The 26,554-nt window shown below is 43.0% G+C and overlaps 1 protein-coding gene across 2 annotated transcripts in view; it reads right to left on the bottom strand.

Annotated features, from left to right (window-relative positions):
- Positions 1-1,861: 1,861 nt before the first annotated feature.
- The window catches only part of tmem266 (transmembrane protein 266), a 45,279-nt gene continuing 20,586 nt past the window's right edge, over positions 1,862-26,554 (bottom strand). Inside the window, exons 1-9 of one of the 2 annotated variants that reach the window (XM_018763802.2) lie at positions 25,951-26,454; positions 14,586-14,740; positions 13,321-13,394; positions 12,028-12,084; positions 11,582-11,720; positions 9,243-9,358; positions 6,411-6,603; positions 3,728-3,790; positions 1,862-3,550 (exon numbers count right to left, since the gene is read on the bottom strand). In XM_018763802.2, coding sequence (XP_018619318.1) covers positions 2,955-3,550; positions 3,728-3,790; positions 6,411-6,603; positions 9,243-9,358; positions 11,582-11,720; positions 12,028-12,084; positions 13,321-13,394; positions 14,586-14,631 — 1,284 coding nt within the window. In that variant the 5' untranslated portion in view covers positions 14,632-14,740; positions 25,951-26,454 and the 3' untranslated portion in view covers positions 1,862-2,954. Of the gene's footprint in view, positions 3,551-3,727; positions 3,791-6,410; positions 6,604-9,242; positions 9,359-11,581; positions 11,721-12,027; positions 12,085-13,320; positions 13,395-14,585; positions 14,741-25,950; positions 26,455-26,554 lie in introns of those variants that run through there. The other variant, XM_018763801.2, reaches the window with a different exon arrangement.

Genomic DNA, 26,554 nt, shown 5'->3' on the forward strand with positions numbered 1-26,554 from the left:
TCCTTGTTTCGGAGACACACTTCAATGGTGCTGTTGTAGGTGACTCATTTGAGGAAAGAGCGGACGGGCCACCGTCATATAGTACCGCTCTTCAACTGAAGACTGAGGTTTGCCCAGTAAACACAGACATTTCCATGACCGAGAGACAAAAGCAGCCATCAGGGTGAACAACGTGTACACCGTTTCCCTAATAAATTTTGTAAGATGCATTATTCCACCTAATGGAAATGCGGATCTGTTTAATTATTGAGCTCCCATATTCATCAGCGGGGAGATGGGCGCAGGTCCTCGTCCAAAGAGAAACAACTGGCCCCTTGAACCGTAAGAGTAATTGATAGTTCAACACAAGTGACGGGTGTTGGTTTCTCACTTTATTTTCTGTTACCTTCCACCTGTAGTTTACATGCTCAGGTGGCTCGGAAGGCCGCCAAAGCACACTAGCGGACCTGGCGCTCCTCAGATGTGGCGCGGTGGAACAACATGCCCGAGGCTCAGCACACACAGAGGAAGATGCCTTTGTTTGCTCTCAAAGAGCAACGGCTACTTTCCATCGCTGCGGTCCTGCTTCATCATTTATTTACTCGTTCTCTCATGCATGGTAACGACCGGTGTTGTAGCAAACTGTAAAAGTGATCGGTAATAACAGCTAAGAGTGGAAAAACTACGATCTAGCAGCCATCACTGTAAATGTGGTCGCTCCTCAGGTAAGTCTTGAAAACTTAAGTTTGCATTTGGTCATAATAAACCATGGACCAAATTTAAATGTACGTGCAGTTTCGTCAGATGGTAAAATACTACGCACTTTCAAACTGTTCCACAGTTAAGTGTCGGTTACCCAGCTGCTTGATATTAACACAAACTGTTAAGATTACAAACCTGTTGAGATTATGGAGAAATGTAGAGATTTTCACATTTATTCCAAAATATATTTGCCAAAGTTTATTTTAAAAATTCGTGAAGAGTGTTGGTAATTTCATTTGAGAGACTGTTTCCGTGCAGAGCGGAGAGCCGCACATATGCATATGCACAGAAGCTGTAAAGCTGTAAAGATGGCTTTTCTTTCAAAACAGCAGGCAGAATTTATTTGATTTTTGTAAAAGAAAAATCTCTGGAATCAAAAAATTTTAGGCAGTTAGAGATTAATCCTGTTCCTAGACTAAAAGGGATTCTCAGCAGTGATGCACAGAAGTGTAATTTACCCCGGTACAAGGTTTAATCTGCACCCCAAGAAGCACAATTTCTCCTGTCTGGAGAACCACCATGGTTTTTGCTCCTTTACTTAAAAACGCAATCAGATTAGAGTTTGTGTCTAATAATATAACACAATAAAAGACAGAGCTGTTTACCCGTTTTCTTTGTTGTTTACCTGAGTTGCTGTCTCCATGAATGTGTTGATTTCAATTTCCTTTTTTCTACAATACGCAATAACAAATGAGAATACTGCCAAAATCTTCAATTAAAGATCTGATTGTTTCAATAACCACTTGTTTGTAGCTCATCGTTTCTTATTACACGTGAATTTTAAATTAGATAAGCATGATGTGCTGCATTAGGTATGCAAGTTCCTTTATGAAATAGTTATGAAGACAACCGATATTAATTAAGAAGTAAACTACCCTATTGAATAATATAATTAGCATTGAAACATATTTTAATTACAGATGCTAATTTGGATGCATTATCCTGACCACTAAAGACTCATTTTGTCTAAACAAGAGAATTTATGCAGTGAAAGTTCCTCAAAAGTACACAGCTGTAAATAATTAATTGGTAAAATGCAAAAAAGATGAAAATGCTTAATTCAATACGGTTCTTCTCAATTCTGTCGTTCCCATAATAACTTCTGTATTAGCTAGTCTAGGGGGAAAAACTTCTGTCTGCCAAACAATAAAATCCTTGTGTGATACGAAAGAACCGTCAAGATTTGCATGTATGTCTTCTTGCCGGAATAGGCTATAAGTCATGGCTGTGTGCTCAGAACAAAACTTACATGGAAATCGTACGCGCTGTTCAACATCAATGTTTATAATCAATAGAAAACAACTGAGTAGTTACCATTTCCCATTATTTAATAAACTTAACTTTTAATCAAATGACAACAACTGCAGTCTTCAATTCACTCCCTCCATGGTCAGTATATAAAACGTCTGTAAACATTAAAGTGCACAGGATTAGTTTGCCATATTTAGAAAGCTGATCTTTTTAAAGGTTCATGCTACAAGCATTCCATTCCAGAACATCATTCGGTTTTACAGTATTTCTCCAACAAAATTCAAGAAATGTTTTAAGTCATTCATCGCAATCATCTGCTCTCCTGGTTTTAAAAATACCGAAAAGAGCAATTTCCTTCTATACGAGTACAAACGTCCTCATCTTTAATGTAGAAAGACAAAGGTAAGAAATTTACAGTGAATACAACTCATCCAATCAAACAACCCTGCAGTAGCCATGTCAGAGAAGACTGTATATTCTCATATTTCTTACAAATAAAAAAAGAATCCCGCCCGCTGAACCTCTCCCTACGTAACAGTTTTAAACCCACGTGAAAGAAAAATTATTATGTGTAAAAGCAGTCTCGTTATCGTTCACACTGTTTGAATACGATGTTGTGTAAAAGCTCGAGCAGGTCCCCTGCTGGTAATATGATTTCCACATTGGGACTATTTCACATTGGAAATTCCTGATGATTGTTCAATGCTGGTTCTTAAAATGCCTCTTCCTGTTGTCCGCCACAGGGACAGTTGTGCGATTTGGCCTCGGAGCACCCTATGCGGTTACCAAAGAGTTTCAGAGACGAGGGGCGGGTGGGTGTGTCTATAGCTCCACGCGAAAGGATGAGCGCGAACAGGTCAGCAGGAGTACATCACTCGCATTAGTTTCTGACGCAAGATGGTTTGATAGTGCTGGCTGAAAGGAAGGCTGCTTACGCTGATGCAAGCGCAGGTTTCCGTCGACTATGTGTCGGGTAGGTGGCCGACCGGAGCATTGGCGGGCTCCAGGAATCTGTACTTCTCCTCCAGCGAGGCCTTGCGGCCCTGCAGATGTATCACTGGCTTGGTCTGGAACACGCTGTGGCTTTCCTGGTTCTTCTTGTTGTAGATGTTGACCCTGTGATCCAGCTCGGGGCTGGTTTTGGCCGAGCCAGCGGGGCTGGGCAGCTTGAGGTTGACTGGGTCCAGGCCCTTCTGAGTTAGGCAGGAGTCCTCAGACAGGGAGGAGAGCAGCTCCTGCACCACGGTGCTGGGGTGGCGCAGCTCCTGCGCCAGCGGAAAGGGGCAGTTGGGGCTGCCCGCTGAGGCCTCGCGGGCCGTGCTGTCGGTGGAGGAGCCCAGCGTCTGGCTGCTCGCGCTCTCATTGTGCGTGGTGAAGCTGCATCCTGAGTGTGACACCGTGGTGGAAGCGTCACTCACCGAGCTGCCCACCCGGTCCAGGCGGCCGGGGGGCTCCACGCTCAGCAGGGCTGACGACAGGTGTTTGGGGTTATTGGGCAGGTGCACGTCGATGGCTGTCGTAGTAATGATGTGCGCACCTGCATCCGGAACTCCCACATCTACAGAATCGAGAAAGTCATTCCTTCGGGAACATCGCATGGGCTCTTCATATAATACCAGCTATATTTTACTAAAAACCCGCCGAGCTAGAACATTAACAGCACGCAGCAAGCAAGAATAAGGGGAGATATGAAAATGCAGAGCGATGGTGCAGTCATTGCTCACAGCCCACTTACCACTGCTGGGCTCACTATAATACTGGCTGATGTAGTTGTTCATATCATCTCGAATGACGGGATCTTAAAAAAAGAGCAAATTAAGTATTAAACACAATTTCACAGAATGCTTAATACGCATAGCAAATGCCACATAATTAAAAAAAAAAAAAAGCCTTTTCAGTCCCTTTTTCAGTGATGTGTGCACAACCCACAGGAAATATAGTAAATGTTTTTGCTGGTTTAGCGCTGAATAAATGCTGGGTTGTAGGTTCCTCTTGCCAACATTCTTCACGCAGAAGCTCTGCACATTTTTCAAGGCAAAAATACCTACGCAGGTATACAGGTATTTTCGCTTCAGGACCAACAGGTGTACTGCAAGCTCTGAAATCACGACGAGCGAGTGCACAGTACAGGGGTTGTCTGCGGGGCCCCGTGGAGGAAGGGCAGGTCGCGGATGGCGGTGCGGTCCGCAACGCGCTCCGCTCCCTCCATTTGTCCCGATTGCGGGGCAGAGAGCGCGGAGCCCGGAGTACCCTGAGTGCAGCTCTGCTCCTCCTGGGAACAGCGCAACCAGCTCTGACGGGTAATTTCATTTATTTTTCTGCTTTAAATATTAATTCTAGTCTGACGCAGGGGAGGAGGCATTGCACTCACTAAAACACAAGCAAGACAATCACTCTGCGATTAATAACACATGAGTTTAAAAATGCAAGTGCATTTTTTAAACCTTTTTGATATGCTAGTTGTTTCTTCAATAAAGTCTAATGAAAGCAATGATACATTGGATGGTTTTGGATATTTTTTAATCAATATTGTCTACATGGCTTAAGACAAACATAGAGGATGCTCTTCATATTAGTCGGAGTATAATGTAATTGTGCTCATTATCTATCCATTTCAAAGGTAAAGCATTTATCATTTTAGTCTTTGATAAATGTTAATCTTAGAACAAGTGCAACAATTTAAAAAATATTCTGAAGTTCTGAAAAATTAGAAAAAATATAGTAAATATATAGAATATATAGGAATATTAGAAAATATATAGAAAATATATAGCTAGGAGTGCATTTTCAGTATGTATTGCTGAATTATAAACGGAGCATTTCATTTCTTTTTTTAAATCTAATTTTGTTAACATAAGGACAATATTAGTTTCAGCTTTTGTCCCGATCCCTTTGGTTGCTTTTGTTTCTGTAGACCCCCAGCAGCACACACCCCCAAGCCAGCGAGGTTCACTGCTGGCCTGTTGACCGAGACATTTCCACACTAGAAGTCATGCTGTAGGTGGCAACCTGAGGATAAGAGCTGCAGAGCTACAGTCAGAGGAAGGTGTCAGCGCTGTAAATGTTTAGTAATTCCTTAGTGCCAATGGAGGTGAGCACTGAAGCAGTACGGTATTATGATGTTGAAAAGTAAGGCCAGTGCATTCTTTAACATCGCCGGGGTGCGCCGGTCTCGGAGTGGCCGTTCAAAGTGACCTCTCACCTCTTCCTTACGGTGCACTCGTGAAACAACCGCAACAGTTTTCCAAATTTTTGAAACCTCAGTCCCATCATTGTAAGACATAAAGGAACAAGAGACATCTGTACAGTTAACTGAACAGTAATAAGAATGAACAGCTAGGTGGTACCCAGTAGGTGGGGAAAAAAAATGAGGCAGCCCAGCACGGAAAGCCCTGAGCTCCGTCCGCCCAAAGACGTACCTTACGCTAAAAGCTCTCTTTCGATGCCATGTTTTGGACAAAGCCACACTTGTTTGTGGGAGCCAGATTTCCCACAATCCCCCAGGGCTGCTGCGCGGCCGCAGTCCCGGCTCTACTCTGCCTATTGTGGTTTCCAGGTAAAAGGAACAGATGTTTGCTGCAGAGCACTCTCTCCGCAGAACAAGGCCCAAAGCACAGAGCACTCTGTACCTGAAATAGCCGTAGTTCCGAGATGGCCCATCAGACCTGACGTAGTGTGGACAACATGCTTATACCCCCGTGTTCTATGGGACCTTAAAAGCTTTTTTAGCCTCTATTGATCCTGAAGTGCCCGCAGGCAGAGGAAGCTTTGTGCTAAAGCCACAGTTTAAGCTGGGGTCTCGAAGCCGCCCAAGGCTACGCCACCAGAAAAAGAGAACACGGCTCCCATGATTCGCTGAACTGATGTTACACCATTTGTCATTTTTTTTTTGTCCGTCCACAACCACGTACATGTCACATACATCTATTCATCAGCTTTTTTCCCTTTTTTGGGTGGTTGTGTTCTTTAGCTGGGACTACTCCGTTTTTAAGTTATTTTTTTTTAGGAAATTTCAGCTGTACTGTCAAATATCATTATTTATTAAATAATGTATTTTCAGTTATGTATTAAATGAAGAATTAATTATGGATGATGGTTTCTCTCAATGTGAAGGAATAAAACAACTCATACTAGGGAGATTTTGCATTCCACCTCTGTAGCTTTAGAAGAGCACAAATAGCAAAGTGTTGGATGACTAGCATCTAATTTAAGAACTTATACAACATTATTTAGCTGCAACACCCGAGTGCCTTGCAGTACCATGGGTATTACAGTGTTTGCAGTACTGAGAGCTAACAATGCAATAATCATAATTTAAATAGTGGTAGAAGACAATGTAATGACTGAAAAGAGTCTCATGGAAGTGGAAGGGATCAGCTCAGAGTGCGTAGGGCTGCGTGTGTCGTCGTCTGGCCTACCAGCCGGGGGCGGAGCTTCTCGGATGTTGCCGTGGCCCTCATCGTCAGACTCCCCAGGGGGCAGACCCTCCACCACCTGAAAGTTACTGCTCTGCTTGCCCCACACATGGTGGATCTGCATGGCTGCCTCTCGCTCCGCAGCAAGGTCCAGGTCCTGCTGTGCCAGGTGAGCCCGCAGCTGGCGGATCTCAAACTGATGGGGAAACGGGACGCCGTCAGGCAGGAGGAGTGTTTCTCCCTCCAGACACACACACACACACACACACACACATACGTGTATACAAAACACAAAAAGCCCTTGCAAACCTAACCCAAGAGCAAACATGCATTCACACACAGACTTATAAAAATACATATATAACAGTGCACTGAAAAAACTCTACTTTTCCCTAAAACATGTACATACTCATTCAGGCAAAAGGGATGTGTGTTGGGGGAAGGATCATTTCTGTATAACTCTAAAACACACAGACACATGACAATCTACCAGACTATAGACATAGTCAAAATACACTTTTTCCACTGAAAAAATTAGACTCCTGGGTATTTCTTCACCTCTGCTACTGAACAGTGTGACACCAGCGCGCCATTCGCCTTGAGGCTGCTGACTGCATCTGATCAATTCTATTACTGGTTTCCCTTTACCCCTTCATTTCTGATATTGACAAACACACAGTCAAATTGCTGCTGAGCTTGTTTGAACATTCTTGTCCATATTTAATCGTTTCTTTTTGGAGCTACAACAACTTGCCATGATGTACGGCCATCGCTTCTTTGAGTATTGATTTTGGGGGTCCCGAGGCCTGGTGCAAATGCAGTTGTAATGTTTAGTAGAATGGAAACCCAAGAACGTGCAGAGTAGAGACATCGTAGCTTGAATAGGCTTTGCTGTTTCAGGCAAATTCAAATCAATGACAACACTTTGGTGTAACTGCAGTAAGAAATACTTCTACTAAATATTAGCCTAATTGCATTTCTATTCATTAATTTTTGTTTTTTTACATTTAAATTCTTCAATGGGGGGGTGTTGTGGCACAGTGGGTTTGGCCAGGGCCTGCTCTCTGGTGGGGCTGGGGTTCGAGTTCTGCTTGAGATGCAATGCAGCAGACTGGCGTCCCGTCTGGCGTGTGCCCCCTCCCCCTCCACCCCTGCACCCTGTGTTGCTGGGTTAGGCTCCGGTTTGCCGTGACCCCACTTGGGGCAAGCAGTTGTAGCCATTGTGTGTGTGTGATTTTGCAATGATGCGTTTTGCATGTTGCTCACTTTAAAACAGAACTTTATACTTTTCTTTTTTAAAGCTTGACGCATTGTTACTTTGACATTATATAAATCGTAACTGTAGGGTGAGGAGCTGACCTCTTCAATTTTTCACATATTTTTCTGAAAATTATTTCCAAGGAATTCAACTGAATGGGTGATGGAGAGAGAAAAGGAAAAGCCTTAAGTTGTGTTTTACTGACATCTGCTGGCTAAGAGTGGAACTACAGGTTCTTAAAAAGATGCGCAATACCCAACTGTACAAAGAGTCTCAATAAAAGTGTAAGCTGTCACTGTACGTAGTGAAAATATATTTTCCCGGAAAACTGAATTTACTTGTCTAATGTGAGGGCAAAAATGGCTGTTGAAGATTCTATACAATATATACATTTTTGTGCATAAAAATTAAGTCCTCAGTTTTATGCAGCTACTTGTGTGATGAACATCATCAGTGTATATTATAGCGGAAAGACACAAACTGAGTTTACTTAAGACTCACTCGTCTGCAACTATGTCTCTTTTTCTCCTAAGATAATGGACAAATTCAATTTCTCTGAGATGTACGTCGCTTTGGAGAAAAGCGTCTGCTAAATGAGTAAATGTAAGTCCAGAATCGACGACATGATTCATTCATTTAGCCGACACTTTCCTCCAAAGCCACTTACAATGTTGATTGACCTACAATTATTTACCGTTTATACAGCTTGGTAAACTTACTAGAGCAGTTTAGCATAAGTACCTTGGGTAAAGCAGGTAGAGGTGGGAGCTGAACTTGTGACCTTTGAATCCAAAGGTAGCAGTTCTAACCCCTGCACTACCAGCTGCTCATTACAAGGGCAAGAGCAGATTGTGAAGGTGTTAACAGAAGCAGTTTTTTTTCGTTATTTCATTGTGGGCTGAGAAACATTGGGTGGTTTACTGAAACACCTGATATTCATTACCACATCTCTGCAAGAAAAATCTTTAAAAGCAGAAGTGAATGTAAAAGCATTCAAAATGTAAAGGCAGCAGTGACTTTAAAGCAGGGGTTTCCAGTAAGTGTCCTTTACACAAGTTTTAATCTCAAATGCTCCCCAGACAACAACCCTACAGAAAAAAACTTGTGCAACTGCCCAGATGGTGCTCTTCAAAACAGGCTATATATAGATAAGGATGTACCTGAATAAAATTGTATATAGAGACATTTGGATGCATATGTATATGGTAAGGGGGGTGCGGTGGCACGGTGGGTTGGACCACAGTCCTGCTCTCAGCTGGGTCTGGGGTTCAACTCCTGCTTGGGGTGCCTTGCGACGGACTGGCGTCCTGTCCTGGGTGTGTCCCCTACACCCTGTGTTGCTGGGTAGGCTCTGGTTCCCTGCAATCGTGTATGGGACAAGTGGTTCTGAAAGTGTGTGTGTAATGTGAAAATGTAACCTATGGTAAATTTCTGGGTTCCACCATCTTTGTGTTCCCTAGTTAAGTTCTTCAGGGTGTCATCTTTCAAACTCAACCACACTCATCTGTGCTTGAAGTTCATCAGCTTTTGCAGCACCGAGGGGGTGCGGGGTTGCACCACCTGGTGCTGCGACTCACCGCCTGTTCCTGACAGATCTGGGTCAGGCGTTCCAGGTGGTCCTCCCGCACAGCCTTGGCCTTCTCGTACTGCTGGATCTCCAGCTCCATCTCCACCTTCACCTGGAGGACATAGGCTACAGGGGTACAGTAGCATTAGGAATTTATTCAGGCCGTAAATGACCTGACTCAAGGACCTTCCAGTAAGGAATCCTGAATCTTAAAGTTCACATTTTTCAAGCACGTTTCAGCTCGGATTTTCTCTGCCCCAACGACATTAATCTTGCTTTTTATTTACAATTTGCAATAAGTACCAGTGGAATAGTGCACATAAGCCAAGTGCACTTTTTGGGATGTTTGAGGTCCGAGTCTGCTATCGAACGATCTTTTTCTCTCCTCTGAATATCTCTGTAGAAAGGTCACGCAAAATAACTGAATACAATCAGTGTGGACACTGTTATGCATCGGGATCATGTCTAGGGATAAAAATCTGGTCTGGATCTCGCCTCTGACGGAGAACAGAGAGACACGTGGAGACAGACCTTGTCCACCCAGCAGCACATTCGGCCCCGCTGGTGTCCCCGCGGTGATGGGACAGGAGTGTGCCCTGTGTGAATGCACGCTGACCGCAGGCCAGAAGACAGAGCATCCTGGGCTCTGTTCAGGAAAGAGCGGACTGCCTGCTGACGGAGACGTATGTGTGGAGGGCACACAGAGGTCACGCTTCTGCTGTCTGGCGCCACGTCAAGGTGCAGACTGGCAGGTACAGCCAACATTCCACCTGTCAAAGGGTGCCAGGCCTCTTTTAGTTTACTTAGTCGTAACAAAATAAACTGTGCTCGTACGCCAATCGCTGACACATTGCTGCTTTTTAAATCACAGCAGTGCAGAATGAGTCTGTCGCTGACAACTTCACGGTCACGTAGTGTACCTGGCGCCCCCGGTTCTCGGCGATTCCGGGTGACAAGTCTTCGGCTCCTTCGCCGCAAACGGATTTGTTCCTTTAAACGCTGGGTAGCCGTTCGCTTTGCCTCGCTGTGCTTTGCCGGGGAGTCGCTCTCTTTGAGCAAATGCATCCTTGTCTGGGCCGCGTTCGCTCCGCATCCTCCCACCACGCCAGTCCGTGTGCTTTCCTCGCTCACATACGATGACTCAGTGCCGCAGAGATGCCAGCGAAGGCCACATTACTGGGTCACGCTGAGAGAATAAATAAGGCTGTCACTGCTATGCTGGGCTGCAGCTGTGACAGGAGCGCCTCCAGTCATTTACACCGTGCTCGCAGGTCCTATTTATAGAGCCCCCTGATGTGGCGTGAGCTGGCAGGGAGGGCGAGGGCGCAGTGCTGGGCTCTGGCACCAGAGGGCAGCGCAGAGGGCTGCCGTGTGCCTCGCTCAGCAGACGGTAATTGTGGTTGTGTGAAAACGGGCCCAGCATCTCTGCCAGAGGTGCTGTCCACCACGCTGGGCCACCAGCATCGACTACTCGGGGGGACGCAGCCGGACCATGTTATTCACACCACGGCCAGTTTCACGGCCTTTCATTGCCACCGCTGCCGGTAATTTGCTGTGCCCATCATCTGAGGACAGGCGCGCAAGCAGACCTTTCATGGTAGCCAGTCGCACATGCAGAGCTGTCTCGCTGCTGTTGCTTTGCCTGGCTGGTTGGCTCTGAGTGTGGCACTGTGGATGGGCTGTAGATCTCCTCTAAGTACTGCCACCATTGCACTGCTGCACCCACATTACCAGCAACTAATAGAGGCCGGTGCTCCAATGTGTATTCGGCTCCCCGTTTTAATGTGTCATAATGATCTGTACATTTTTACAATTTGCTCATCAGAAGAAATACGAGTTTCCGTGATCCTATCTGGGAAAAGTGGACGGAAGCTGACTGTATAAACATAACTTCATCCTAACACTTCTACGGTAAATAGGGCTAGCAGGGAGTATAGCATTTAAGGACATGAAGTTAAGGGTGTGGGTTCAAGCTCCACTTCATGCTACTTCTGTAGCACCTTTGGGCAGGGTACTTTCCCTGAACCACTTCAGTATGAATAAGTGAGGTAGGGCCATCAAGTCAAAGCCAACTCTTGGTGAGCGCTGACTCGAAAAAGGGACACCTCAAGAAGGATGGCTTTCTAATGGAACAATTACAAAGTCAAATTTATTGCTACTGGGTTTAATGATACAAATGTGCAGGAATCCCGTGGGTGTACATACCCAGAATGTGGGCTATTGCGGTATTCTGATCACATCGGAAAAACATAGGTGTGCATGTGTGTATGTACCCTGTGTATCAGGTCACTTATTAGTTTCCACTTGGAATACAGTGATCATCCTCATGGTTCAGCAAGGAACTCTCACCATCAATGATCCTTTTGACCCTCCAGATGCGCAGGGTGATGATGAGACTGATGGCATCCCACGGGCTGCTGGGTCCATTGGCAACGGTGGAGGCCACCATTGGGGCCAGGGAGAGGACGATGACTGCGCCATCAAACACCTGCAGCGAGAACAAAACACGGTCAGTTGAACCTGTGTCAACCAAGAAGAACCAGTGGAATCCGTGATAAAGAATTAATGCACCTTACACCTGAAATGAACTTTTCTCATTAGGGCTTGTGGAATGGATTTCATTAAGTATGATCTAACTACCTCGTGTTTACCCTCAGCCAAGAGATCAGCAACTGGGCAATTACAGCCCCTGCTGTGCTGTATTATATTTGGACTTGGGTCTCGCTCTCAATAGCCCTTCCAGCTCCGCCAGGCTGCCGTCAGTGCTGGCCTGATGTGACCCCAGAGTGACTCACCTCAACTTTGTTCTCAATGTAATCCCAGATCCCCAGGACAACAATCCTGAACACAGTCTGAGGGTGAGAGAAGAGAGACACATTTTTCCATGTGAAAAGACTTTGTAACAACATTGCACTGCATTTTAGAACAGAAACAGACATTTACATTTATTTAGCAGACACTTTTCTCCAAAGCAACATCCACTGAACTCTATGTAGTGTTATGAGCCCACACACCTTATTCACTGCAGTGACTTACACTGCTAGATACACTACTTACAATGGGTCACTCATCCATACATCAGTGGAACACACTCTCTCTGTGTCACACTATGGGGGAACCTGAACAGCAGGTCTGTGGGAAGAAACCAGAGCACCCAAAGGAAACCCACACAGACACAGGGAGAACATTCAAACTCCACACAGACTGAGCAGGGATCAAACCCACATCCTCTCGCACCACCCAGGTGCTGTGAGACAGCAGCGCTACTTGCTGTGCCACCCAGACATACCAGTATAATATTACCAACAAGCATTAAATATTCCCAACTTCAAGCCACTTACCCCCTGTTTTTAACATAATGACAAGCAAACTAAAATGAAATTAGACTGGAAAACAGAAAAACCTTCTATTCATCATTTATTTAGAAAAATCTTTTCTGATCTTCCTCAGTAGCAATACATATGAGAAACAGAGTAAAGAGGGCAGGGCTCAAATTCTAACAAGCAGTACTTTATGTAGTCATGTAGTTTATTCTTCTGAAGCTTACTTGCTTATCATTTGCATTTCCTAATTTGTTCTGCTTAAGTAGTGAATATTTTTGTTTACTTTTTGTTACAAAACATGGTACAAAGAGTACCAAAAAATCATTGGTACAGTAATATATATAATACCCTCCACTTGTCATTTATCCGCACACATAAATCTTCATGTTGCATGTTATTTATAAAATGTCACATATTATCTATAAAACTATCAGGCTGGAATGAGAAGCCCTGACACACTTGCAAATGGGAAAGAGAAGGAGCGAAACCGTGGTTTGGTTTTACACACCAAATGGTCAGCTGAGAGCAGGTGGTGACACAGCAGATCCATTCCGGATCCATTATTCTGTACAGTATCTGACACCAATCATACTCAGTGTCAGAGAGCAGGTCACCTAATGTCTCTCATTACTGTAAACTGATAGCATTTTTTCATCAGCACACCTTTAATTATTACTTAAACGCTGTCAGCTCAGTTAATGTTTTGACTGTATTGCATTAATTGATCCTGTCAGAGTAATTATTCCCCAGTGGCGTAATCCTTACCTCCGAGAAGAACACCGAAAGGATAACAAGGCTTATCCAGTGGATGATGCTGGCAAACTGGGAGGCGTTCGTAACTGCACACATAACAAAGAAATACGAGTTGAATCCACTTAATTTAAAACTGGGATGCTCAAAATTAAAAGACGTCATGATGGCAATCGACAGTGGCTTATGTTCGGTTTATTTTCGTAAAGAAATCTGTGACGTGTACCGTATGTGCAGGTTCCTAAAGATGTTATAATTACCCGCTCAGCACTTAACTGGCTGTTTATGGAAAGCTGTCTGTGTTAGAGCTGTGTGTTGAGGGTTAGAGACATAGAGACACAGTCCGGATTTTAGCTCTGCCCACGCACTCTCTCGACGACGTGCGCGACCCACCCAGGGCTCTCTGTTCTCATCCCGCATCCCAATCACGCATTTGGCTTCATGTCCAAAGCCCCAGCCAATCCGTCACAGTAACCCCACTGAGCAGCCTGTCCGCTAGCTAATTTATTCATCCCTTTCCCTCAGTCCATTAATCCATACCCTACCGTGAATCTCTCTGTTTCCTTGTACACTAAAACCACTTTGGCCATTTGTCTAATTGTCTTCCCTTCCTGTCTTTAACCTATTGAAAGGGACTGGTAATTACACACTGTAATGAACCCAAAGTGACTCACAGTCTTATAATTCCAAAAGCAAGCCTCTGATATCGTTATGGTCAGATCCCATAATCAATGAGGACATTTGTCTAAAGCCAGCGAGCACAGGTCATTGCCACTTCCCATGTAACCTGGTTAAAGGGTAATTTACACCACTCAACACATTATGCTGAAGAGTACGGATGTCAAAGAGTGGAGCACTGCAGATGCGAACTTCTTTCGTCTGTGTTTGCACACTGCACGGATATGTCCTGCAGATTTTATTGTTTACCAAAGGCTTCACGTGCATATGATTTGATGCACTTATTAAAATATATGAGGCATCATATAATCACAGGTCAGACCCAAGTTACTAGAATTACGTTCTGGAAACAGGAACATAGTTGTAATTAATGTACTGTATGCTTCCTTCTTAACGGCATGCATAAAGTAGACATATCCCGCTTTCTGAGTTTGGGTCACAATCACTTTCCAATGCCTCTGCTTAAAACAGAGGAAAGAAAGAAACTGCAAAAACAGCAGAAAGGAAGACGAAAGCTGGATTTGTACTGCTATCTTCCTATCTGCTGCCAGAAATCCTAAAAGCTGCGGTAACTTGGTGTCTGCGGGTCTATAGATACTCACACTGGAGAAGCTTGGTGTCTATGAGAAGCTCCAAGGCCAGGAACATCACCACAATGACCACACAGGCCACCAAAAAGCAGTTGAAGCCTGCACTCAGCAAACAGACTTGCCACAGTGCTACCCGTCGCCCGCAGCATGGCTTCAGCCAGTTGGACCTGGGTACAGATAAACGTAAAGAAAGCATTCTATCATTAAAACAGGCTTTAACTGTGTGTATCGCACATCAAGACAAAACTAATCTTGTTCATACGGTTGGGGCACGCATTGCCCTCGTCAGAAATATCAGCATTTCGCAGAATATGCTGCACAGTTCACTGATCAGACTTGCAAAATACATTTCAAACTTCAAATAGTCTGTTTTTGTGACCATCCTGCTCCCACAAAGAAAACACAGAGACATAAAGATGAGTGGATGACATTGCTTTCCAAATGAAATCTTAAAAATTCTTATTATGGTCTAATAAGTTGCATAACGCTGTTGTATTCAGCTGCAGTTTTTAGTAAACACATATCTTTATGTTTTACTTTAAAATATTAAACTGTAAGTGTCTTAAGGAAAAGATCTCTTTGCTTCTTAATTTACTGGCTTTAAAAATCTTCATTCCCAAATGTGACCCCTACAGTTGTGGCCAAAAATATTGACACCTGTGCACATTTGTCAAATAATGCAACATTTCTCCCGGAAAACTTTTGAAATTAAAAAATCTTTTGGCACCCACATACATATTTCTTTGATTTGCAGTGGAACAAAACAAAAAAGTTGAATAACTGTTTTAATCTTAGCCTGTTTCACAAGAAATCCTAAAATAACCAGGACAATATTATTGGTATCTTCAACCAGTAGTGAGAAACAGATTTCAAGCAGGTGATTCTCCTTTACGCTGGAACTGAACTCACTTAGGGGGAATAGTTTGAATATAGAAAAGTAGTCATTGTCTCTTTTTTGTGGCATTGTGTATACCGCAGTGAGCATGGAGAAAAGAAAGAAAACAAACAATAAGTCTGAGGAGGTCAGCCACAAGACTGTAGCCAAGCATGAACAATCTGAAGACTACAAATCCATCTCCGGAGACCTTGATGTTCCTGTTTCTGCTCTACATGAGGTTATCAAGAAGTTTAAAGGCCATGGTACTGCAGCCAACTACTCTGGATGGGGTTGCAAAAGAAAACATGAAAAGACTGCAGCAAAGGTTGGTGAAACCACCTTGATCAACTGCCACACAAACTCAGTGTGACATTAGGACAACAGTTTCAACTCACACCCTCTGTCATCAACTCAAAGGAGGCTTCATAGTAAGAGACCCAGAGGGACTCCACTGGTGAGAGAGAGAGAGAGAGAGAGAGAGAGAGAGAGAGAGAGAGAGAGAGAGAGAGAGAGAGAGAGAGAGAGAGAGAGACATAAGAAAGACCAGCTTCAATTTGCCAAAAGACCATCCAAAATGCACCCAGGAATTGTTCAACACTAAATACTGGACTGTTCTGAATGAGTCAGCATCTAAATCCCATTAAAACAAGAAGAGATCTGAAAAGAGCAATTTGGGAAAGAGACCCTTTGATTGTGGGAGAACAGTAGCAGTTTGCATAAGAAGAGTGGCCCAAAATGCCAGTAGAGGGGTGCAGGAAGTTCACAAGCGCTTCATTGCATGTATTTTGACCAAAGACTCTGCTGCCAAATATTGCCTCTGGGGTGCCAATAATTTTGCCAGTGCCATTTCTGTTTATTCCCTGATTTAAAATGATTATTAAGTTCTTAAATAAGAACAAAGGTTCTGTAATATTAACAGTGAAATAAAGAATTGTCGAGACCAAATATTTTGGCCAGTTTCAACAAAATTTTGAGAAAATTTGCAAAAAAAAAGCGAAAAAATGCCAGGACTTTTGCCATTTGTCACTTGATGGTTAGCGTGTTGATTGAAGGTACCGCAGCAAGAGCCGGACCTGATCCGTGAAATTTCCAATTACAGTGGCTCCCCCGCTTATGAACTCAATTGGGACCGAGAGTTAGTTTGTTAATCCAGACGTTTGTTAGCAGAATACAGAGTGGGCCAGGGGCACGTCATCAGTTCTATCATTCTTCTCTAATTCTGTGTACAGAAACTAGTGTAAGGTGTGCCAACAAAAACAGTGGCTTTGGACTAATTGACTGTACTCTGAGAACTGCATAGCTGAATCGCTCTCTGTCTGTTGGTGAAATGCACTTTTGTTTACTCAGTTGTGTATGTCACTTTTGAGAAAGGCGTCAGCTAAATTAAAAAAATGTAAATGTCAGCCATGTGACAGTTCCACGTTACAGACAGGAGCACAGCAGTGGATTCTCTCTCTATCTGTCTCTCTCCTCCACTGAGCAGCTGGTGGAGACCAGGCGGGCAGACAGCCCTTTCCTCTGGTGAGCAGGACGCCTAGTGCACAAGCTTGTATATTCTGAGTCCCCTGGGAGTGGTTTTTAAGACCCATTTTAAATAAGAAAGCACAATAAAGAACTGTGGTGAGAGCAGGGTGCTGAAAAACTTACTTAAAGCAGCACTTACTATTCATGATTGCTGTCTGTCTGCACGTCAGGTGAAGCTTTGGCACATGGTTTGAATTGCATGAGATCTCTATTTATGAAAAAAAAATCAATATTAAACTTCCCTAAAAATTTGTAATCGTGTTTATTACTCAAAAGTTTGCATATAAAGGACCCGATGTATAATATACAGGTCTTGCCCCTTTTAAAAGTGGTCCTTTAAGGTGCAGAAGGTCCATGTGAAATGACTGAAAAACCATGATGTGTAACAACCCGGTTACTCTATTATACCAGGTCGATGTATGGAGTGGATTCTTGTCTGTCTCCTTGTTCGCCAAATCTGTTTAAAATAGTTACCCTCTGCCTTAGGGTAATTCAGACTTTTGACTGGTTTTGTAAATTTTCATTTGACCATGTAACACAGCAGAAAAACAAATAAGAGGTTGGGATGAGTACTTTCTTGAGGCCCTGTAGGCGGCTTCGGGCAAAGGCTTCAGCTAAATAAAGGTTAATAATGTCCAACATAACAGCCCACATCATATTAATAGTATGTACATTTTTAAACAAAAATCCACAAAATAATTTTACAGCATATGAACTGAACTCGTTGCAAAAAGCATAAAATGCTCAGTTCAGACTACATGCAGTCCCTGACTCATACAATGACTGAGCCAGGATATCTGTCTGAACATACATAGTCTGAAACCTCTTGTCCCATGAGGGGTCACCGGAGCCCAACCCAGCAACACAGGGCGTAAGGCTGGAGGGGACACACCCAAGACGGGATGCCACTCCGTCACAAGGCACCCCAAGCGGGACTCGAATCCCAGACTCAGCGGAGAGCAGGACCCCGCCCCGTCCACTGTGCCACTGCGCCACTATGCCCCTGCCAGGGTACCTATTCTGCTCTAAATTTAAGTTCCCTTTGTAAAGTTATGCCCCTTCACAAAAGCTTTTGTCTTCCAGAGGACCGATTTGGTACTGTTGTGCTTAACTTTTGGTGATGCAGGTTTGTTAAATGCATGTAGACCACCACTGCACAAAATATGTGTCTAGAATCTGCTATTCTGTGTCATTCGTGAGCTTCCTCTTATATCAAACTGTGCTCTTTGGCCTATATTTTTGCAATAGATACCATTTGTTGGTACCATTGTCACTTTGACTGTGTAAATCTTAGGTGTGGTAAATGTAACACTGTCGGTCACCTTGGATATCAACCAAATAAGAGAGAATTATTATTTCTGAATGGACATCTCTGCTTTATTCTGTCAAATGCAGTCACATTGTATAGTACAGCACATGCAGTATATAGTAAACTTTTGCAATAAGACAGCGATGGCCAGATTATGATGTACATAACATTTTAAGCAAACCTGTAAATATGTACACATGGATATTTATAGAGATGTCAGCAGAGGGAGCTGTTTTACAGTAATGGTAGAAATCTTTCAAATGAACAGGATCTTATTAATGGTGATTTACATTTATTCACTTGGCTAACACATTTCTTCAAAACATCTTACACTGTTAAGCAATTTTCAGTGACTTACCAGTTTAAACAACTGGCGAACATTTACAAGAGCAATTCCGGGACAGCACCTGGCTCAGGTGTATTGCAGCAGGTGGGGGATTCAAGCCCACCACCTCAGATAGCAGAGACAGTGGCTGATACTTTTACACCATCTCAGAATCAATAAAAAGCTCTAACAAAGACTAGCAAAACATCCTTAACAGCAAACTACATACGGAACATATAATTCTCCACAGGCATACCATGGAACCATTTAAATTATTAAAAATACAGAGAAAAGTTTTGATTTTGAGATGCAGACAGTTCAGATAAGGAACTGTTGAAGAGGGATCTATAGATCACTGATAACAATGAAGACTGAACAAATGTTTTCCTCAAAAGAGAAGAGAGTAATATTAATTTTAGTCTTCCCTTTTAAAGCGGGAGTGCGGTGGCGCAGAGGGTTTGGCCTGTGCCTGCTCTCTGGTGGATCTGGGGTTTGACTCCTGCTTGGGAAGCCTTGTGACATATTGGTGTCCTGTCCTGTCCTGGGTGTGTCTCCTTCAGCCTTGTGCCCTGTGTTGCTGGGTTAGGCTCCGGCTTGCCGCGACCCCGCTCAGGACAAGCAGTGTCTGTCTGTCTGTCTGTCTTTCATTTTATTAACATCAACAAATCCCTTTACAGACAAACTCTGGGAGGTCTGTGCTTGAACCAGCCTTCCACCTCCAGGGACATGACGGGTGGAAAACGCTGTTATTCCCCAGGACATGTCACCGTTTGCCTTGGCCGAGGGCCACAGAAGACATGCACCGAGGGTCCAGCTGGAATGGAAAGTTGGCTGCTTGCACAGAACCCTCCTTTCCGCTCTGTGCCTTGGCTCTCACCTGACTTGGCAGAGCTCCTATACTTTTTATATCGCTCCTTCTTCTCCAAACATACCACCAGTTTCTTTACGAAGCACAGTCTACGTAGGAGCCATTTTAAATACCTTTCATTTAAATATCCTGCTTTTTAAACCAAGCATTCTTCAGAATTACAACTGCTTTCATGCCCATTGAACTCTAAATATTACATTTAAAGGCAGAGTTTATAAACTACTGCCCCCAACCACTTTACTGATGGCCCTCAAGCCAATTAAATATTTCCATACTGTAATGACCTTATAAGGACCTGTACAGATCCAGTGAAAAGCTTATTCGTCAGTTTCATTAAAAAGCTTCTTAATTAGCTTATTTTTCTTTTTGAACTCTGTTTTTAACTGATGAAAACAGCTTAAAGCGATATGGGAAAAGTAAAATATCTGAACTTCATAAATTCTGATTTTTTTATTTAAATGCTTTTTTTTACTTCATTGTCTCTTCACTTCTCTTTTAATTTTCCTACAATCCTTACTCCCTTACTACACCTTTATACAAAGTGCGTTCACTGTTACAGGGGGCACGGCTAGTAGGATATTTTGTGGAAGTTAAATTTGCCTGAGGCTGCCATCACAGTGTTGTCTAATTGTCATGTGTACATATTTTTACCACTTTTAGCTCCCCAGTTGCCAGCATCCCAGGCACCATCTGGAGTGCACTTGTGTGTAGAGCTCAGCAAGCCCTGGACTGCCTCCCCCTGATCCACTGAAGACTACCTGCTCAGTAAGCAGTGGGAGTGTGGATAACCACCTGATTACCACCTTGACTCTGCTTTCTGAGCACAAACATTTCACCTTATCTGAATACTGCTGGCTGCCCAGAAAGGGGAAGGGGGTATGGGGACAGCCAGCTGGCCTTGGACCTCAAAACTTATTTTGTCCTGCTCCAACCTTAGGAGTTTTCTTGCTTCTCGTCTTTTAGCTCTACTGCTTGGTGTTATTATTAAAGATACACTCAATGAGAAATTTATTAGGAACACTATATTAATACTGGGTAGGGCCTCCCTTTGCTCTGAAAACAGCCTCAATTCTTTGTGGTATGGATTCCACAAGATGCTGGAAACATTCCTTTAATACTCTGATCCATGTTGACAGGATTACATCATGCATTTTTTGCAAATTTGTCAGCTGCACATTCATGCTGCAAATTGCCCATTCGACCACATCCCAAACATATTTTACTGAATTCAGATCCGGTGACTGGGAAGGGCACTGAAGTATACTGAACTCATTGTCATGTTCATGAAACCAGTTTGAGACAACTTTTGCTTTGCGACGTGATACATTATCATGCTGGAAGTAGTCATTAGAAGATGGGTAAATTGTGGCCATGAAGGTATGCACATGGTCAGCAACAATACTCAAATAGGCTGTGGCATTCAAGCGATGATTAATTGGTATTAAGGGAGCCAAGGTGTACCAAGAAACATTCCCCACATCATTACACCACCACCACCACTAGTCTGGCTTATTGACACAGGGCGGGTTGGGTCCATGGATTCATGCTGTTGATGCCAAATTCTGACTCTGCCATCTGTGTGCCTCAGTAGAAATCAAAATTCATCAGACCAGGCTACGTGTTTCCAGTCTTCAACTGTCCAGTTTCGGTGAGCCTCTGCCCACTCCAGCCTCAGCTTTCTGTTCTTTTACTCTTGCCTGCACTGCTTTTGCTAACAGGAGTGGAATCCGACATGGTCTTTTGCTGTTGTAGCCCACCCTCCTCAAAGTTCAATGTGTTATGCATTCTGAGATGTTTTTCTGCTCAGCATAGTTGTAAAGAGTGGTTATCTTAGTTACCGTAGACTTTCTACCAGCTTGAACCAGTCTGGCCATTCTCCTCTGACCTCTCTCATCAACAAGGCATTTCCGTCTACTGTTCGCTGGATATTTTTTGTTTTTCGCACCATTCTGAGTAAACTCTAGAGACTGTTGTACATGAAAATCCTAGGAGATCAGCAGTTACAGAAACAGTCAAAACCAGCCCGTCTGGCACCAACAATTATGCCACGGTCAAAATCACTGAGATCACAATCCTCGTGTTTGATGTGAACATTAACTGAAACTCTTGACCTGTATCTGCATGATTTTATGGATTGTGCCACTGCCACATGATTGGCTGATTAGATAATTGCATGAATAACTAGGTGCACAGGTGTTCTTAATGAAGTGCTTGGTAAGTGTATTTTTGCATGTCTCTGTGCTATTTCTATTATCCTCTGTTAGCAAGTCTGAGGTACCCCATTGGGAAGGATACTATACAAAAATAAATCACAGTGAGTTGAACTGAGGGGGTGGCACAGTAGTGCAGCAAACAGTTTCAGTTCTGTCCCCTCACACAACCTGGATCGGTCTGTATGGAGTTTGCATATTCTACCTGTGTTACCTGTGTCTGTGTGGGCTTCCTCTGCATGTTCTGGTTTCTTTCCATAGTCCAGAGACATGCAGGTCAGGTGAACTGGACACTCTAAATTGCATGAAGGGTGTGTATGGGTGAATGTGTATGTGTGTGCGGCTACCCTGCGATGGACTGGTGTCAAATCCAGGGTATACTGCCCCAGCTTTATCGCCAGTGATTCTGGGATGGGATAAAGACTGCTGTGATTCAAACCAGGAGGTACAGTTAAATGTTCTCAAATATAGCTGAAACCAATCTAAGACTCCCACAGCCACTTAAGTTCATTTTTATCTTGTTACAGCAGTTTATTTCCCCCAACTGGATAGGTTGCTTTATTTCTGCTGACACAGGTGTATTGGATCAGCACTACTTCCAGCTGCCAATAATACAGTAGTGTCTTTCTTGCATCTTGGATATCATTTCCTGGAACAGAGGTCACTGAGGGCTTACCCTCACATAAAAACAATATTGTTTTGTGTTTCTTGACTGCAGAAAGAGGCCTGCGTGCGGAATATGACACAGTGGACACAGTTATATGCTTCAAATAAATGCACCTCTGAAATGTTTCACCCCTTACCTAGGCAACTTTAATGCCCTTCTAACAGCAAAGCCAACCTGGGCTTCTGTCACTGGAGTTTCGAAAGATCTGCTCCTGTGCAGTGTCACAAGTCAATGGAATACAAAAATGCACATTAAGCATACGGTGCAATTACATAATGATACCTCTTTCAAGAGACAGAAGTACAATCCTACACTACACTTTTGAAACTTTCAAAAATAAGACCAATTAAAAGTTTGCTTTATTTTTTATGGCTACAAAAACCGAAATACATTAAATATTGCGCTCCTGTATGACCTTTCAAAATGAGGATGCCAGATAGCGTTGTAGCATGTCAAGATGTCCAGACAGAACTATTGTGCTGTTAAACATGATTCTTAATCCAGTGCACTACTCACTAGATGAAATGCCATCATATCCAATGATATAAGAAAAGAAAACACGGTGGTTTTGAGCCCTGACCGTGGCCTGATACTGAGTTGTGACAAGTTTCAAAGTGTCCATCAACCGTGCTTATACTTTTCATTATTTAAATACAGCAAATTCCTAGGAGGCTTGTTCAGAGTGTTGCCACTAACCGGAAGGACAAAAGGAAAAGAGGGACAACAGACAAAGCACAGAGTGAACACCGAGTAGATGTTATAACGTCAGATGCTTGCTCCTCAAGATAGGTTAGACAAGAAAGAGTGAGCCCAGTTCACACTGGTTACACAGCTGTGTGTATCAGTGTGTGCTTGTGGGAGAGACATTGCTATTCTAAGAGGGGCAACATGTTTCTTGTCTAAAAGAGATATTACCAGAAGCACCCCCCCACCCCCCATTGTTTGGGTTCTTGTTCTGCTCTTTGTAGGGAGTCACAAACATGCTTAGCAAGGACAAACCCACTGGCCTGTGGACAATGTCAGAGTAATCAAATAAAAGCATAATCATGCTGTTAGCAATCATCTTTTTGGCTAAAGATAAGGAGGGAGTCTGCATTCTCCAGATGGTGCTGGCTTGGCTCAGCCGTAATGCTCTGGGCATTATAGGGTGAAATCACAGTGCCAGTGCGGATGTATCCATTCCATGGGGAATGAGAACGGGAAGAGCTGTCAGGAAGCTGAGGGTCTAGAGTCTGGAGCTCATTCCATAAAACAACAGCAAACAGTTTGTGCTGTTGGACTGTGGACTCGCTATGCTTAAAATTTACTTACAAACTGTATCTTTGCCCATTGGTTTTAAAGGGGTGTTTACAACTACACTAATTTCTCACCCATTCATTTCATACATTAGGTGAATTCCCATTGTGTAGTGGTTGAATTAAAATGATTTCTTACAGAAAAATAACCGTTTCATAGACAAAAAAATGTCACCCTTTGTTAAAAATATGTTTTTCACCCTGAAAAGCACATGAATGCTATGCTGTTAAAAGGCACTGTGCAGCAATGCTAGTAAATAATCTTGACATGATCACCAGATTAACACTTTATCTAGGGGCACCTGATAGTATAGTGGTCAGAGCTGCTGCCTTTTGATCCAGAAGTTACTGCTTCAAATCTCACCTAAAGTTGTAGGACCCTTGAGCAATGTATTTACCCAAAACTGCTCTACTAAAATTACCCAGTTGTACAAATTTATAAATAATTGAAAGGAGCTTAACATTGAGAAAAGTTTCAGCTAAATGTAATATTATGTTAATATTATTTAATTTGCTTCAGAGTTACATGTTTACAGAATATTTGCAAAAGCTTTTTTCATTTTATTTTATTTTTTAAAGAGGCAGCAGGCAGAGTAGTGGTTATAAGACCTGTCACATTACACCTGAAGTATCTAAGTTCAATTCCTACTCCTTCTGTATTCCCCTTGAAAAAGGTTCTTACCCCGAACTGCTCCTGCAAAAATTACCAAACTGTTTCAGATTGTAAGACACTTTGGAGAAAAGCATCAGCTAAATAGATCAAAATAGTAATGAAACTACTATTTCAGTTGTAATTTATAGCTACCTCAATCAATGATTGTGACTGGTAGTTATTTGTCACGTGACAAAAATAAGTAGGGAGAACTTTTCTTATGGAAGATGTGCAACCATGGTAAAAACTGCTTGAAGGGATATCTGTTTCCATGCAGGGCTTATATTAAAAGAAAGGAGTCAAGCCACCAACATTCGATCCCTACTTCTACATTAGTGGTCATTGTTTCCAGGGTAATTTAGATATTAATAAAGCAGATACTGAACTAAAAACAGCTTGACTGATATTGAGAGCACTGTTTTTGCTGTATTACAGCGGTTATGATGAAATTTTTAAATAAATTTGAATACTTGTTCCTCCAGTCCAAAGACATGCGTTTCAGGTTTCTTTCAGTAGACATCTGTGTGAGTGAATGACCATGTGATTGTCCTGCAACAAGCCGGGCTCATACCTTATACATCTGGGATAGGCTACAGACCACCATGACCCTGCACTGGACAAGCAGTTATTGATAATGGATGGTGTATTTGAATGTGAAAAATGCCTTTCCATTCTGGTGTCCTCGTTTTCTTCGTTAAATTTATGGGCTTTCATAGTTATTGTAGTTTATCCAGAGGAAATACACATGCATATTTGTGCATGGCTGCACTTAAAGGACCCTGAGTCCTCCTGGATTAGAGGTTTTGCTATTTACAAGGCACAGAAAGCAAGAAAAGGTTTTGATTAATCCCAAAAGCCTTTAGTGTCTTCATTTTTCTTTGCTCTGTCAACAGTTGTAAATAAACCATTCTGCTGGTAATTGTGTCAACATAGTATTGCAAAAGCAGTCTTTTTCACTCAAATTCCTTGTGGAAGACACGGAAGCCATCCATGCTAATAAGTCTGTGTCTTCAGACAGGCTCTATAGAGAATGAATCTACTATTCTACTACTATCCAGCACCTGAATTCCAGAAAATTCTCAATCTGCCCAGCTGCATCCCTGGGGCCAGCACTGAAGGGCAGTAAGATCTCATGCCCCTGAAACTTGTCATATGCCCCACATCCCCACATTCAGCACAACACGAGGTGTGAGCTTTCAAACAAAAGCAAACCTTTCCACTAGAGCCATAAAGACTGGAAAATCACAGAAGCACAAAATATGTGTTTATTATTGCTGAGACTGTTGTAACTCTTATAATTAATTTTGCAGCTGAATGCTTCCTTATAACAAATGCCTTTGGAGAACTAAAGACCATTTCATGGAAAATTACACCAGAATAGGTAATACAGAGTAAAAATCAATTAAAATATTTAAAAAATAATAAATTTAATAAAAACAACCTTGTCTGCAGTCATTACAGAAAAGTGGGGTTGCAAGCAGTGGTGTTATTTGCACCCAAGGTAAAAAAGCCTACAGAAAAGAGTACATTTGCTGTAACGGATTGTGAAGCCATATAATTGTTTTACTGTTACCACAAGACTACAAGGATCATTCTAACAAACATGTAACAATGGTGTGAGATCTAACAGAAAATACCAAGAATACATACCTGCACAGGGCTACATTGACAAGGACACGTGAATCTGAACTGACTACTGGCCTCTGATGCGAAAATGAGTCACTTCTGAGAAAAATCGAGATCAAAATAACAATTCAGTATTCCCTGGTTTCCCCACGGTGCCCAAGAAAGGCATCCTGTGCTGTTAAATCCCGAGGCCTGCTAACAGGACACAACCACCCCAAGTGCTGAAAGAAGACTTGGCAGAGTAGAGAACAGGTCAGCTTTTGCAGGTCATTACGATGAGATGATCTGGGTGGAGGTTGAGGGTGTTTTTTCCTGGCTCAGCATGCAGGGGAAGCTCCTGGCATGTGAGGGGAGAGAACCGTGAGCGGAATCTGCAGGAGGTTCAAAAAGAAGTTCACTTGCATAACGGCACCGCAGCAAGAGCAATGAACAAAGGCACGGATGCCCATACCACTTCAGTTACAGGGAATTAATTACAACTTCCTGAGTTCACCAACTAAGTTCTTCCAAGAAAATTTTACTAGTTAAACTTTGTGAAATGAAAGTTTAAACTTTAAGTCCTTGGAAAAATGGAGAAGAGTCAGTCAAAAGTCCTCACCAACAGAGAAAGAAAGTGTCCCTGACCACT

Source organism: Scleropages formosus, chromosome 11 (genome assembly GCF_900964775.1).
Source record: "Scleropages formosus chromosome 11, fSclFor1.1, whole genome shotgun sequence".
NCBI classification, from domain to species: domain Eukaryota; kingdom Metazoa; phylum Chordata; class Actinopteri; order Osteoglossiformes; family Osteoglossidae; genus Scleropages; species Scleropages formosus.